Raw genomic sequence first — 16,264 nt, 5'->3', positions numbered from 1 at the left:
CGGATTGAAAATGTTCCAGATTCCATAACATAAATCTCATTCACTATGTCACTCCGACATCATGGGGGGGGGGGGGGGGGGGGGGGGGGGGGGGGGGCTCGGGACGAAGCCACCATCTTGTGACTGCCTTCTTGGCTGCTACTGTAAAAGTATTATACAAGTATTTGTCTTCATGTCTATGCATATTATCAAGATTTCCCAAAAAAGTTGTATTAAACTGGAGCAGTAGATTATTATCCTTAAATATACTAATTAAAGCTTTATGAAATTCAAGCCAGAAGAGTTTTATCTTTCGGCATTCCCAAAATATAGACCAATGTCCTGCGTCCTGAGCCCCACAGAACCTCCAGCAGCCGGCGGTGGGTCAGGGTGCCTCAGGGTGCCTCAGGGTGGTTCCTCGGGGTGCCTCAGGGTGCCTCGGGGTTCCTCAGGGTGCCTCGGGGTGCCTCGGGGTACCTCAGGGTGTCTCGGGGTTCCTCGGGGTACCTCAGGGTGTCTCGGGGTGCCTCAGGGTGCCTCAGGGTTCCTCAGGGTGGTTCCTCAGGGTGCCTCGGGGTGCCTCAGGGTGCCTCGGGGTGCCTCAGGGTACCTCAGGGTGCCTCGGGGTTCCTCGGGGTACCTCAGGGTGTCTCGGGGTGCCTCAGGGTGCCTCAGGGTGGTTCCTCAGGGTGCCTCAGGGTGCCTCAGGGCCCAAATGCACCTTTTTGTCTTGGTGTTAGGAAAACCACACTAAACATTTCCAGCTAATCTCACCATTTATGTGCGTCGGTCCAGTCCCAGCAGGATCCACACACATTACACCATTCTTCTTTAGTTATTGAAACATTTCCTTCATGTTCCCACTTCTCTTTGATGTGGTCGGTAGAATGGGACCACTTTGTCAGAAACCCTTTAGACAACTTGCCGATAATCCCTTTAACTATACTGTTTTCATAAACCTTCAGAAAGATGGACTAGATTGGGTCATCATATCAGGTTTGGAACTAATATTGTGCTGGAAATAATTCCTCAATTGAAGATATCGAAAGAAATCGCAATTGTTCAGTTTATAATCTCACTTTAAACCCTCAACACAATTCAAACCTTAATCTCAAAAATTCTGACTTTTTACCCAGAATTCAGCTTTTATTTTCAGAACATTTTAGATTGAAATCTCAGTTCCTCCGTCTGGATTCAGATTTTAATCTCAGAACTCATGACTCTTTAACCTCTGGGATTTCGAGAATTAATTTCATATCCAACTTCAGAAGAATTTGGTGATTCAGACCTTAATCTGATAATTCTGACCTCAATCTCACAATAAATCTCTCAATTCAGATTTATTTTTTTTTACCCCAGAATTCAGATTTTAATCTCATATTCAGGATTTAAACTCGGAATACCTCAGAATGACTTTAATCCCAGAATTCTGACTCAATTCTGTATTTCATAACTTTTCCGTCAGTAGTTGAACCTCAACGTCTGAATTTTAAAGAAATTATCAAAAAGTTTTTGCACTTTTAACAAATTAAAAGACAAAAAAACCCTGAAGTTTATTTTTTCAGGAATATTTAGATCAAATTTAATCTCACAATAGACCTGATTTTTGTTTCGACCGAAGACGAAACGAAAAGTTATTTTGGAAAATAATCTGAAATGAAGAAAACTAAATTATTTATGTTTTATAGTTAAATTAGATATACATTTTAGTGCTTCTGCGGCTAATTTGAATAATTTTTCTTTTTCATGGACTTTTGCTGCATTTTGACTTTTTTTACTGTTTATAGCTTCTGTGTTTTTCCTAAAGTTCTTTTATTCTTATATTATTTTTTGCTTTTTTTTGCTTTTTTATATAATTTTCTTTTTTTTTGGAGTCATTTGACCTAATTTAGTAATTCCAGCTGCTTTAGCTGTTTTAATCCTGGAGATTAGACGACATTTAAATATCTGTTGTGCACAGAAAACAATAAAATCAAATGATTTCGGTCCAGAGGATTTCCTAGAACCTCCATGGAGCCGAGCAGACGAGCAGAAGAGCTGCAGGTTAATCTGGTCGAAGAAGAAAAACCTCCAGATGAAAACACCAAAACATACGATTCAGGAGCCAAATCAGCAGTTTTAAAAATAATTTATTGTTTTTTTGTTTTTTTTATGTACAAGGAAAAATAATGAAGTAGAAAAAAACCCAAACATGAGTAGAAAAAAGCAAATGTACAAGGGAGTCTCTTTACACTGCATTGAGGACAGAAAAGGGGCGGAGCAATACTTAAACTGTACATGGGGGGGCGGGGCAAACAGGAGGAGGCCCACCGCAGAGTGGACCACCGCAGAGTGGACCACCACAGAGTGGACCCACCACAGAGTGGACCACTACAGAGTGGACCACCACAGAGTGGACCCACCACAGAGTGGACCACTACAGAGTGGACCCACCACAGAGTGGACCCACCACAGAGTGGACCACCAGTACCACGAGACGATACAGAGCTGTAATAGTCATTTCCCTAGGAAACTGTCAGCATCAGTGTAGTGATGAGAGAGTGTGTGTGTGTGTGTGTGTGTGTGTGTGTGTGTGTGTGTGTGTGTGTGTGTGTGTGTGTGTGTGTGTGTGTGTGTGTGTGTGTGTGTGTGTGTGTGTGTGTGTGTGTGTGTTGGAATCGAAGGCCTCTGGACGTTAAAGTCTTTGGTTACCGTGGATCCGTGACAGAAACTCGTCCGCTGCAACATGATTTGTGTTTTTTGTGTGAGGAAACGAAAATAAAGCTGAGTAACATTTTAATACATTGCACAACATAATACTGACGTAATCTGAGACGTAATCTGAGACGTAATCTGAGACACGAGAAGAAAGAAAAAGTTTTATCAGTCATAAAAACAATTCAGAAAATATTACTCAGCTAAAATATAATAAATAAAAATAATGAGTAATACGATAAAACTCAAATCTCTCACACACACACACACACACACACACACACACACACACACACACACACACACACACACACACACACACACACACACACACACACACACACACACGGATTCGGGGGAGGGGCGATATATACGAAGGATCAGATTCCGGTCGAGATAAAAACGATACTGACGATTCGCCGCCGACCATGAATCTGATGAGAAGAACGACTTTAAAAACTCGTTCAACGGGATTTATTGTTTTTGTTTTTAAACCTTTTCTTGCGTGTTTACGAACAAACGTGGCTTCAGTTTAACACCACGACGTTTTTAAAGGACGCCGACTCGCCAGGAACTTCCTTATATGGTCGTACACTTCAAACACCACCACTTTGGTTCTGGGAACGTTTAGTTCTCTAAATCTACTTTTTAAATTCTTTTTTTGATCACGTTTAACGAGCTCGTAATTTGGCACCAGCTTCATTTTCTTGCTCGGATAGGTCTGGGAGGCAGATACCAAATCACGAGCACTTGATGCCAGGTCGCGTTGGTGCGTGAGAGTCAAGCGTCTGGATGAAAGTGGCCTTTAGAGGAAAGTAACACGACAGAATGTGGTCGTAATTTGGCACCAGCTTCATTATCTCATTCATTTAAGACCCGGCAAAACAACGACGCTGGCGCCAAATTAAGAACCGCATGGGCTCGTTTGAAAGCCTTTCTGTGGAGGTAGCCTTTTAAGAAACGGCTGCTGGATAAAACAGGGTCAAGTGCTCGTAATTTGGCACCAGCTTCACTGTCATTTCATCGTGCAGCTGCCGTCGGCACAGGCAGGACGATGGGATCGTTTGAAACCGTTTTAACCAAAGTGCTCCCAACGGGACAGAAACCTAAACAAGAACTCGTCATTTAGTCCCGGTAAGATCACGAGGCTGGTGTCAAATTACAAGCAGTAGGTGCCACATCAATTTAAGTGCTGCTCGGAGAGAGAGAAGTGTCTCAGAGCAGGTTAGTGAATGTGGCTCGTAGCAACGCGAGTCTTCACAAGACAGAAGCTAAAACCGCACAGTAATTTGACACCAGCATCATCATCCTGCCGGTGGTTGATTTCAGCAGCGTTTTGTTGAAAAGAGAAGTTCAAATAAAGGATGAAAATGAGATTAACTGGGGGGAAATGAGCGCCGTGTGGTTTGGTTTTCATAGCGATTTTTTTCTTTCTCCTTCCTCGTCGCCACACAGCGACTCGGTAACGCCGACCTGCTGGCGGCGCGTTCAACCCGACGAGTTCACCGGCGTACTGAGCGGCGTGACGAGACTCAGGGGGCGGGGTCTAGTTCTTCTTCTTCTCTATGATAATCTGAAGTTTGTTAGTTTTTTCCCACGGAGACGATCGGCGGGGCCGAGTCATAGAAAAATAATTTTAGAAAAAAAAGGTATCACAAAATATTTTAAAATCAGATGAGGTATGAAAGTATGAAACACACACACACACTCACACTCACACTCACACTCCTCCGGTCAGGCTTCGTCGTGATGAAAGCAGAAGAAGAAAGAAGCTTTTCTCTGCAGCCTCCAAACAGTGTCGGCCACTCAGTATCCACAGGGGGGCGCCACTCGGCACCATTAATACTGACTGAAGGAAGGACCTGCAGGAGAGGTACTTTGCGTACACACACACACACACACACACACACACACACACACACACACACACACACACACACACACACACACACACACACACACACACACACACACACACACACACACACACACACACACACACACACACACACACACACACACACACACACACACACACACACACACACACACACACACACAGAGAACCAGAGTACTTCCAGTCGAGTCCACAGGTTGCAGGGCGGCGTTCAGGACACGGTGCAGTCGTAGGCTCCCTCCTCGTCGCCCTGGTCCTCCGTCTGCTCGGGGGGGCCGTCCTCGGCGGGGGGGCGGGGGAACCCCCCCACAGGCTCCAGGGAAGGCAGGGCCAGGCCCAGCAGTGGCGCCGCCGCCCCCCGGCCATCCTCCGGCCGTGGCGCGGCGGCGGCGCCCGGCCCCTCCGGGCCGCTCTGGCTGGTGGGCTGGAAGGACTCGGGCTGGACCGGCTCTGGCGCCGAGTCCAGGAGCCGCTGCAGCTGAGGCTGGATCAGGCTGAGGAACGGTTTATAGCCCAGACTGGAGGAGAGAGGAGAACCGTCACTTCCAGAACCAGAACCACAAGAGAAGGAGGGAGAACCTGTGCCAATCTGAACCGGGAGTGTCGGGGCCACATAAAGTAGTTCCTTAATAACCTTTACATTGAAGTCTAATATGTTGATATTTTCACCAATGAGCTGTCTCTGTGAAAATATCAACATTTTGTATTTTAAAGTTTCCATTTCAGGGATTTATGTTTCCAGGCGGAAGCACTCGGGTGAAACGCGGCTGCATGAGGCCACTGGACTAAAACCTTCCTCTGTATTGTGGTTTCATCCAGACGGGCCTCAGTTTGACCTGCAGCTGCTGAAGTTGACCCGTTTCCTGTTTCTGCATGTTTTGCTGTAATGAAGTACTTTATGATGGTTACTAGTGAAAGCTGCAGGTCCTGTCCCGGTGAAAAGTGTGTGAACTCACCAGTCGGTGGAGGCCCAGGCGTCCACAGCCAGCAAGCCGCTACGCACGCTCTGCACGGCGTCCTGAGGAACCTCCGGGTTGTCCAGGAAGCTGATCACCTGCTTGATCACGTTGGCGTCGCGCAGGATGAGGCCGATGACCACGCACCACTCCAGACACCCGGCCTCCATGAACACATGAAGGAGGTACCTGGCCGCACGAGAAGACGCCATTTTTAAACGGGAGCCGGTAAACGGAGACGCCAGGCGGTGGGAGGAGGCCGCTTCCTCACCTGAGCTGCACCTGCGACTTGTGTGGGCCTTTGTTGGCCAGCTCCATGGAGATGAGCTCCAGCTCCGCCTGGCTCAGGCCCAGCGTGGACGAGTTCTCGTCCACCATGGTCCAGTCGCCGTCCACCACCGAGCTGGTCTCCGTCAGGTCAGTAGCCGAGCCCACGCTGTACTCCTCCACTGCAGGGGGTCCGGAGAAACTGATCAACACCCGAGGCCATGTTTACACCACAGCACCTTCACAACAATGGCCGTTTCCATGGAAACGGCACAAACACTGATAAAGATGTAGTTACCATGTTGGGCCACTAGTTGGTCCATTTTCTAATGAAACCAGACAGACGTGCTCAGAGAACCGTGGTGAGCATGTGCAGTAGGAGCACTTCAGAAAAGTACTTGCCGGGGTGTGAGTACTAGCCGGGATGTGAGTACTTGCCGGGGTGGGATTACCTTTGTTGGTGAGCAGCGACAGGAAGGCGTCGTGGGTCTGTGGCGAGTGTTGGGCGGAGTTGGCGGAGGAGGCGGCGTCCCCGTCTTTGGTCCTCTGCTCCAGCCCGTCCATCCAGCCATGGCTGGTGGGAGGAGCCTGAGGCGGCGCTGTGTCCATGTGGCTGTTCAGGAGGCTGTCGGCAGACTGCGACTTCAGCAGCCTGGTGCTCAGCACTGAGGGGCGGAGACCAGAGCAGGTACTTTACCTTCAGCAGGTCAGGAGGTCGACGTTTGAATCATGTCGGTGTAAAGCAGCATCAGATTTTTAAAACTAAGTACGAGTCACTTTTAAAACCCAGTTTTCTACATTTTCCATTAAAGGTTAATGGTTACAGGCCCTGTTTCCATGACGACGGTGTTTTGGCGTTCAGGTGGACTTTGTTGTTTTCTTTTCCAGCCTCACCTGTGCGACAGCGGCCGTTCTTCAGCGGCGAGCCGACGCCCCCCGCTGGACTGACGGGGAACGGCCAGAGGAAGTCTTTGTGGAGCCTCTTGAGCGCCGAGACGAAGTCGTCTACTCGGGCCACGCGGTTCCTCTCGCGGCACAGCCAGCCAATGAGCTCGAAGCCCAGCTGGGCCGAGAAGCAGCCCAGGTCGCGGAGGCGCACCTGCTCCAGCAGGTGGCGTGCGTGGCGCCACAGCATCATGTCAATGTACATGTTCTCCGCACAATCCACATCGCGCCTGCAGCCGGAGGAGAGGGGAGGCTACACTGCATCACAGGAACGTGTGTGTACGTGTGTGTGTGTACGTGTGTGTGTGTGTGGATACGTGTGTGTGTGTGTACGTGTGTACACACCCTTTAGCGGCGGCCCCGGTCGGCATGCTGAAGGTCTTCTGCAGGTTGAACTTCCCCGTGGTGACGGCGTCTGCAGACTGAGACAAGCTGATGCTGCGATTCCTGAAGAACTCAAAGCCTCCTGTTGAGCTGGGTTCCTTCAGACCAGAACAAGAACTGGATGTTTTTTTTGTTTGAACTCACTTTGAAATGATATAATATAAATATCCATCCATCCATCCATCCACTTTCTTCCGCTTATCCGGGGCCGGGTCGCCGGGGCAGCAGTCTAAGCAAGGAAGCCCAGACTTCCCTCGCCCCAGACACGTCCTCCAGCTCTTCCGGTGGGACCCCAAGGCGTTCCCAGGCCAGCCGAGAGACATAGTCCCTCCAGTGTGTCCTAGGTCTGCCCCGAGGCCTCCTACCGGAGGGACATGCCCGGAACACCTCCCGAGGGAGGCGTCCATGGGGCATCCGAAACAGATGCCCGAGCCACCTCAGCTGGTTCCTCTGGATGTGGAGGAGCAGCGGCTCTACTCCGAGCTCCTCCCTGGTGACTGAGCTCCTCACCCTATCTCTAAGGGTGCGCCCAGCCACCCTACGGAGGAAACTCATTTCAGCCGCTTGTATCCGGGATCTCGTTCTTTCGGTCATGACCCAAAGCTCATGACCATAAGTGAGGGTAGGAACGAAGATTGACCGGTAAATCGAGAGCCTCGCCTTTTGGCTTCGCTCCTTCTTCACCACGACGGACCGATACAGCGACCGCATAACTGCAGACGCTGCACCGATCCGCCTGTCGATCTCACGCTCCATCTTCCCCCCACTCCTGAACAAGACCCCGAGATACTTGAACTCCTCCACTTGGGACAAGGGCTCTCCACCGACCTGAAGGGGGCAAGCCACCTTTTTCCGGTGGAGAACCATGGCCTCGGATTTAGAGGTGCTGATCCTCATCCCAGTTGCATCACACTCGGCTGCGAACCGCGCCAGTGCACGCTGAAGGTCCAGGTTTGATATAAATATCTACTATCCTATATATTTATAAGTCTGTTTAACTTAATACCTCAATATAATATAATATAATATAAAAGAGGTAGAAAATGGAAAAGAAAGTGATAAAATGAATAAAAAACTCTTCCACGTCATACATGTTGGGATATAAAGAACACAGTGACTCAACAAAGAGCGGTCAGTTATTTCATCTGGGTTCAGACTGACTGGATGGCCGCAGTATTTTCAGTGTGATGGTGAACGTCCTCTCACCTGAGTGGTGGGCGTAGGGGGCGGAGTCTCCATCTCCCCCGAGCCAATGGCTTTGAGGAATCGGATCATGTGCCTGCAGAGGTCCCACTTGCCCTGCTCCAGCGCCGTGTTGAAGAGGAGCGTGGCGTGTTGTCGGCTCACCGCCGGGACCTCCATGTTCTTCACAGAGACGGAAGACAAAGATCAGCACATGACGCCTGAGGAGGTTTTTTTTTTATTTCTTTATTTTCCTGAGTCGCTCCCAGACCTGCAGGATGATGAGATAGGAAGCGGCCGTGTCCAGATCCTGAGCCATGAGGCACTCCTCGAACAGATCCTTGGGGTTCCCCACGGCGGCGAACAGGTAGTTCCACAGGGCGTACTCCGTCTTCCTGGCGCAGTGCACGATGGTCTGCAGGAAGAGGGGGAACTCGGTGATGAACTTGGCCACGGTGGGCAGCAGGGGGTCGGGGATGGGCTCCCGTGACGTGGCCTCCTCCTCCAGGACCACGTGGACCATCAGCTCCATGACGTGGGGGAAGTACGGCAGCGAGGCGCAGGACTGGGCCAGCATCAGCGCCTGGGGGAGGACAGACGGTCTCAGTGTTTTCAGTGGCTCACAGCGCCGTTGTCATGGAAACGGACGCCCAAAACTCTACGGACGTTTTCTGATTTCAGTTGAAAACAGTTTGTCTGAACTCAGTGTTCATCTGATTAACCTGCTGAAATCACCGTTGATAGAAATATTTCTTTACCACATATCAGGAATGGAAACTGGAAAAACCTCAGCCACAGGGAAGCTGAAGGCTTTTAAGCAATTTTTAGCCATTTTAGTAATATTTTGTACAAGAGCAACATCATAAGAAGACCTGGAATAAATCTTACATATTCAATGACAATCAACTCACAGTCTTCTTCATTAAACCGATGCTTCTTGGTCTTGAGGTAAAAACTATCGCGAATCGAACAAACCACGAGCAAAATGTCTAAGAGTGAAAATGAAACAGGGATTCTCATTGGTTGAAATCATTCATTCTCAGCCAATCACTGATCGGTTTCCTGATTCATCGTCTGAGACGCGATTCACTTCCTGTTGTTAGCAAGCAGGTAGCAGAACATTTGGTTTCGATACGATTCGACAGCAATCTAATGTTAGCAATACAATATAGGCCCCACCCCCCCAAAAATATTTTTTTCAATTAATTTAGACGTTTCACAAATTGGCGTAAGAGAAGTGTCATCTACATTCTGTCGTCTGGTTGTAGATGGAAGGGTTTTAAAAGTTTGAAACTCACACAGAAATGTACAGTTCCGCCATATTTACTGATTCACAAAACCTTGTGACTTCTTGGAAACGGTTTTTCAGAAAGTTGCGTTTTCAGTGGTTGCGTTGCCGTGGAAACGGGGCCTTGGTTACCAGAACACACACCTGCTCGCCCAGGTTTCGCACCAGCAGCTGCCTCAGGATGTGGTGGAGGTAGATCTGGGATGTCCTCTCCACGGTGCAGTAGGGGAACAGCGCCTCCAGTGGCTCCGAGGGTCCCTGCAGCCCGTCGTAAAGCACCGTCTCGTTGGTGGCGCCCAGCACCAGGGCGTCCTCAAACAGCACGGCCAGCGGGTAGATGTTGATGTGGAAGGGCAGCATGATGCGCCGCGAGAGGAAGGAGTGGGGCTTCCTGTGGTCTCGGGGGAACAGCGGCAGCCACACCTTCATGCCTGCCTCGCCGCACGACAGCCACAGGGCCTCCAGCAGGTGGCGCTTCTTCTTGTTGGAGCGGCAGGTCGTCCATACGTTCTCCACACACTGAGCCAGCACCACAGGGGGGCAGAACGGCAGCTGGAGGAGAACCAAAGCACTTACATTTGTCCATTTATAGGAACTCCAATAAAGTGGAGCGCGACAGGCAAAATAAAAACCTGAGTTATGTTACTGGCCCTTTAAGGACACTCACAACGTGTCCTCAATTTAATAAATTAGAGGTTTTAGCCTCTGTGAGACGTTCCCTCCCTCAAAGTCTGATTCCCATCAGGAAATCCACTGTAAGCCTGCAGTAATTTGACACCAGCCTCATCAGATTAACTGCTGCTGCTGAGCCTGGAATTAATAAAAATGTAAATAGAAGGTTCACAGCAGTTTGTTCACTTATTGCTTGACATGCGTCAAATAACAGTTAAATTATATTATTTCAGTATTTTTCACACTGAATTCAATCCAACATTGTTTCATGAAGACTTCAAAACAAGAGTTTTTCTCATATAAGCAACAGAATTCAGCATTTTCATTAAATGTAATATGAACAACACACACACACACACACACACACACACACACACACACACACACACACACACACACACACACACACACACACACACACACACACACACACACACACACACACACACACACACACACACACACACACACACACACACACACACACACACACACACACACACACACACACACACACACACACACACACACACACACACACACACACACCCACACCTGTTACAACCTGGCCTATATATGTACTTTTTATATTTTGCGGAAGCGGCTTATACCCAGGTGCACTCAATAGTCTGGGTAAACGAGACGAATAGAAGAAATGAGGATGTGAAGGCAGTGATGTGTGTGTAGAGCTTGATTATTATGTTTTTATTTATTGGAGGTTAAAGTCATCATTTCCCTGAAAGGCGTTTAAACTCACCAGCTTCTTGTTGACAGCCGGAGTCTCCTTCTCTCGTACCTGTGGCCCCGATCGATCCCTCTGCAGCATGATCAGCTGGCCAGCCAGGTTCAACATGATGCTCTCTGCCATGCAGGCCTGTGTGTGTGTGTGTGTGTGTGTGTGTGTGTGTGTGTGTGTGTGTGTGTGTGTGTGTGTGTGTGTGTGTGTGTGTGTGTGTGTGTGTGTGTGTGTGTGTGTGTGTGTGTGTGTGTGTGTGTGTGTGTGTGTGTGTGTATAGACAGAAATGGGAGGATCAGTGAAGAAAACACACCCCTCAGAGCACATCCAGGGATTTCAAACAGTATTTAAACTGATGTTTTGGAATTCTAGAATCTGTTTGTTTTTCTTAATTGATTCTTTTTATAATGTGTTTTTGATCGTGTGTTATTGAATTTGTATTTTTGTGTTTAAATTGTGTTTTTGAATTTTGATGAAATTGTGTGTACGTGGGTTTTTGAAATCGAGTGTGTGAACAACTCTGCATGACAGTACGTGTGCGTTTTTGAATTTGTAAATGTGTGTGTGAGTTCCAGCCTCAGGGCACCAATGTGTGTGTGTGTGTGTGTGTGTGTGTGTGTGTGTGTGTGTGTGTGTGTGTGTGTGTGTGTGTGTGTGTGTGTGTGTGTGTGTGTGTACCTGCTGCGGGGCTTTCAATGTGATTCCTGTCTCTGTGCGCACTGAGGTGAGTGTGACGGAGACGACCAGGGCGGGGTGTGGGATGTAGCGGGACATGGAGACTTCCTGCAGCAGCTCCACGCTGGCCGACGGGTTCGGACTGGAAGAACAAACAGCAGGACGAGGCCAGCAGAGTTACAACTTCTGAACCAGCATCACAACGTAGAGAGAAAACAGCCTGATCTGCTCAGGCAGGGGGAAATGAAATGATTACATAATCATATTACTAAATTAAGGGGCATTTCACATGAGGTAGTCCGGGACCCGGTTCACCTGGGAGGGGGCGGAGCCAAGAATGTTCACCCCTTTAATTTGTTCGGTGGTGTTCACGTTCACTTTACAGTTCGGATCAAACCTGGAAAACATCACGCAGTTACACCACCTGCTGGTTAGGGGGCGCTGTCGCCTGAAACACTGACCAGAGAGGAGGTGAGGAAGAAACACGGCTCATTGATTGGTCCGAACTGAAAGAGGAAGTCCCGCCCCTTTCGCCCGTGGTGGCTACGCGAGTTAGTTCGTGGCTAATGGGTAGCCGCAAATAACTGCGATATAAAGTCTTCAGACCAGATATAGATGAGTCTTCCTCTCCACTCCTTCCTCTCTCTTCTCTTCCTCTCCACTTCCCCCTCTCCACTCCTTCCTCTACATTTCCCGTTCTCCACTCCTTCCTCTCCACTTCCCGTTCTCCACTCCTTCCTCTCCACTCCTTCCTCTCCACTCCACGTCTGAACGAGAGATATTCATACTTTTTCTTTCTGCGTCTGCTTCTTCTTCTTTGCGCGGTTAACTTTGTTTAATTCCCAGAATGCATTGTGCTCTACGTCCCGTCCTCTCCCCCCGCCCACTAGAAAGATCCTTTGTAAAGGAACTGAGACTGAGGTTTTCAGGAGGACCAGGGATCCAGCTCGCTCCGGTTCAGAGTTCATGTTCTCGTCACCAGACCAAAGGTTTTTCCCCCTGAAGAGATTCTGGTCTGGTTCAAACAGGAAACGTGACCACGGACTAACAAATGTATTTTTGCTGTACATTTTGTTACACATGCAGAAAGGATTTCCTCTCTGGATCGTGAGGGGCTTGAATAATATTAATAATCTTCCAGAGGCAGAAGCTCAGACAGAAAAGGACTTCAGGCCACTAAAAATACTCAGGTAACCCAAATAATCTAACTCTGTTGCATTTGATTGTATTTTTAATCTTAGGATGGATAGAAATCATAGGCTTATTCTGCCATGTGGTGGTTTTTATGGGGGTTTAAGAGCTTTTTTCCCCCCAAAGCCTCTTTTCACGAGGGTGAACTGCGGCTCGGTAACACCGTTACACAACATGCTGGTGTGTGGAGGGAGTCGAACTGCACCCATAGCGGCGACAGCGGGACATCGTCTCTTCTGGAATCTAGACGATTGTTTTCAGCCTCAGGCTTTGGAGAGGATGGTAATCCTCCGATGTATGGTAACATGAGGACGCTGCAGGTCCGGAGTCAGAGAGAACACATTGAGACCGATAGTGAACAGGTGATGTTTGCTTGGTGCACACCTGTCGCTCCTCCTCTCGATGCTGTAGAGGCAGATGGAGCAGTCGGCTCTGAACAGGATGACCAGGTCTCTGAAGACGTTGAGCAGCAGAGTGTCCGACTGCAGCCGCGTGACCGAGGCAAAGGCGTTGTCCAGGTTGGAGGCACGCTGATAGAGTCTCAACTGGCGTGGAGAGGTAGGGGGGGGGGGGGGTTAGAGGTCAAGCCGAGGCTTGGGCAACGTGATAGAACAGAGAGGATTGTGGGAAATCGCTCTCACCTGCTCCTGCTGGTCGATGAAATTGTAACAGGCCACCACCACAAAGTCGTTCCACCAGGCCAGGCCACCCGTCACCATCATGTTCTGCTCCTGCAGACGAAGAAAAACACATTTAATCACAAACTACTCTGAATAGATCAGATTATATTAAAATATATACATTTGCTATGTCTGCTCGGCTCATATATTAAACTTTATGCAACATTAAGATGATTTTTGAACCAATTTTAGGTGTGAATGTTAAATTTGTTTTATTAATTACAGAGTGTTTTCTCAAAATCTTTGGAAAAAGTTGACATAATGTGGTAGAAAAGAAACAGAAAGTTACGAATAAAGTCTAAATACGTCAAATTCTCAAGAATAAGGTTGAATAATAGAGAATACAATTAAAGCTATAAATCTTGATTTTTCTGAGTCATCCCCAATATCTATCTAATCTACCCTGAGGATCTTTGAGAATTATATAATTTTATAAAAACAAGACTAATTGTATCTGTAATTTTAATCAATATGCTTGCATCTGATAGTTTTTACTGAAATGAACCCAGTAAAACAGTAATACTGTCATTTTGATCTGTACCTGGTTCAAATGTGCTTAAAATGACCATGAGAACAATAATCTTGTAGTTTTTGGAAATAAAGTTCAGGTCTGTGTCCGATGACTGAATCGGAGACATTTTGAGGCCCAGTGGACATCCTGTGTGAAGACACCTTCGATAGTGCACTGACATTAATCAGACAGTGTTTCAAACGGATCGTGTTCCAACCTGAGTGATGTTCCCAAACAGCTTCCACTTCCTGGTATATAAGGAGTAGTGTGCAAAGCCCCGCCTCCCCGCTACAGCCAAGCACTGGCCCGCTGTGTCGATGGCTGCAAACTAAACAATCAAACAAACAAACAAACAAACAATTTAACCACTTGTGGCGCCATCGGACGACAAACCACTGGACCTGAAGAGTGAATCCGACTCACCCGTATGGGCCAGTTGCTCTCCAGGTATGTGCTGTGAATCTGGAAGACAGGAGAAACGAAAGCGTGTTTCACTAAATGCAGTCTATTGTTTCTTCTGGACTTCGGCTGTGAGACCACAGCGGGTTACGGTCCTCGGTGGACACATAGAAAGGTGCGCTGGAGTGTTTTCTTCCTGGTGAAAGGGATTTCCTAAATGTGAGATTCATACAATTACAGCTGAATTTAATTGTATTCAAAGCAGCAAAACTAGCAGGAGCAGCCGACATCAAACCTGATGATGTAGGACGGAGCTCTGCAGCCTTGATGACCAAATGAGCTGTTAGTCACTTTTCACCTTTACAATTAATCTGACACAGATTATAAGGTTTCATACAGTTTTGATATCCGTATAAAGACTGTATTATCTTACATTGATGAACTTTAAATGACTATTCAGGCTGGTAAACACTTCATTCCAGTTTGAGCTTTTCTTTTGCCATTGCAGTCTATTCCTTCACAATCTTTAAAACTATTTTAACCGTTTATCAGATAGTTTTTTTCAAAGTCTAAGCTTTCATAAATTGTAGTCATTTAAAGTTTTTTTAAGATGTTTCAGCATTTAGTTGTTCTCATTTCTTGTGATTTTAGTAATTATTCTTTAGTTGTTGAGCCATTTTTTAGGGTTTTAGAGTTAAGAGTCCTTTGAAAAAGATTTCTCTGCCGTCTCAAAAGAATGACAATAGGATGAGTCCCATCTGGCTCCAGAGCTGCAGGTTCAGCTCGGATCAATATTATAAATCATATCTGGTGTATAGAGGGTGTCGTGCTCGTGCCAGGTGACGAGGCGGCGCCCTCTACCTGGACCACGTGCCAGTGCTTGTGTCCCAGTAAAGTGCTGAGTCCCTGAGAGAGCGAGGAGTCGGGGCTGTGCGGGTGGTGCAGTGGACTGCCGTCGTGCGGGTGCAGGTGTGTGTGCGGGTGTGTGTCCGAGCCGCTGTGGATCTGCCTGGGGTCGCCGCAGGTCAGGTAGAGGCGGTCCTCGCCGTGGAGCAGCACCTGCTCCTGGTTACTCTGTGAGCCGAGGGAGGACAAGAAAGACAGCGTGAGTGTGAGTGTGTGTGTGTGTGTGTGTGTGTGTGTGTGTGTGTGTGTGTGTGTGTGTGTGTGTGTGTCCAGTGTGCGTCTCACCGTGCACGGGTTGACCGTGAGGGCACTCTTAATGAAGTGGAACTGCAGGATGCCAGCCTGCAGGGAGGAGTGAGGAGGTGCAGCCATGTCTGCATCCTCCTCCTCCTCCTCCTCCTCCTCCTCCTCCTCCTCCTCCTCCTCCGGTCTCTTCTTCTTCTGCTGTTTGTACGGCAGCACCCACAGGTGGTAGCCCTCGGCCCCCCAGCTCTGCAAACCACCACAGGTTAAGATTCAGCACAGAGTAAATACATTCAACAGGAAATTAGTGACTTGAATTGATGGAGAGGACAGAAGATCTGAGCGTCTCATCACCATAGAGCTGATTTTAAGAGGATCCTTCTTGGTGCCGTCGGAGCGATGCCTGATGGGAGAACAGACGGACAAATACTTCAGCAAATGAAACGAGACAGAAAATATGTTCAAGTGTGTGTGTGTGTGTGTGTGTGTGTGTGTGTGTCCACCCACGCAAAGTCCTCTCCCAGAGTGCAGATGAGGTGAGCGCCGAAGACGCTCCACAGCGACAGGCCGCCACACTCCCACGTCACCATGGCAACGCTGCAGTCAGGTGACCAGCAGATCAGCTTGACGGGGCCCGTCTTGTTATAAATGTCTGTGAG

General features: G+C 48.2%; 1 protein-coding gene across 1 annotated transcript in view; it reads right to left on the bottom strand.

Moving 5' to 3' along the window:
- Positions 1-4,758: 4,758 nt before the first annotated feature.
- ric1 (RIC1 homolog, RAB6A GEF complex partner 1) overlaps positions 4,759-16,264 on the bottom strand; it is a 44,495-nt gene continuing 32,989 nt past the window's right edge. Inside the window, exons 9-27 of the mRNA XM_080476936.1 lie at positions 16,113-16,257; positions 15,960-16,008; positions 15,648-15,854; positions 15,318-15,530; positions 14,481-14,519; positions 14,275-14,385; positions 13,508-13,597; positions 13,251-13,411; positions 11,679-11,817; positions 11,022-11,138; positions 9,737-10,144; positions 8,576-8,887; positions 8,329-8,487; positions 7,084-7,220; positions 6,688-6,968; positions 6,246-6,458; positions 5,798-5,975; positions 5,527-5,715; positions 4,759-5,088 (exon numbers count right to left, since the gene is read on the bottom strand). Coding sequence (XP_080333062.1) covers positions 4,782-5,088; positions 5,527-5,715; positions 5,798-5,975; positions 6,246-6,458; positions 6,688-6,968; positions 7,084-7,220; positions 8,329-8,487; positions 8,576-8,887; positions 9,737-10,144; positions 11,022-11,138; positions 11,679-11,817; positions 13,251-13,411; positions 13,508-13,597; positions 14,275-14,385; positions 14,481-14,519; positions 15,318-15,530; positions 15,648-15,854; positions 15,960-16,008; positions 16,113-16,257 — 3,455 coding nt within the window. The 3' untranslated portion in view covers positions 4,759-4,781. The remainder of the gene's footprint in view (positions 5,089-5,526; positions 5,716-5,797; positions 5,976-6,245; positions 6,459-6,687; positions 6,969-7,083; positions 7,221-8,328; positions 8,488-8,575; positions 8,888-9,736; positions 10,145-11,021; positions 11,139-11,678; positions 11,818-13,250; positions 13,412-13,507; positions 13,598-14,274; positions 14,386-14,480; positions 14,520-15,317; positions 15,531-15,647; positions 15,855-15,959; positions 16,009-16,112; positions 16,258-16,264) is intronic.

Source organism: Lipophrys pholis (assembly GCF_963383615.2).
Source record: "Lipophrys pholis genome assembly, chromosome: 12".
In the NCBI taxonomy this organism is placed as follows: domain Eukaryota; kingdom Metazoa; phylum Chordata; class Actinopteri; order Blenniiformes; family Blenniidae; genus Lipophrys; species Lipophrys pholis.
The sequence above is the reverse complement of the archived record's forward strand: the minus strand, read 5'-3'. Positions and strand labels throughout refer to the sequence as shown.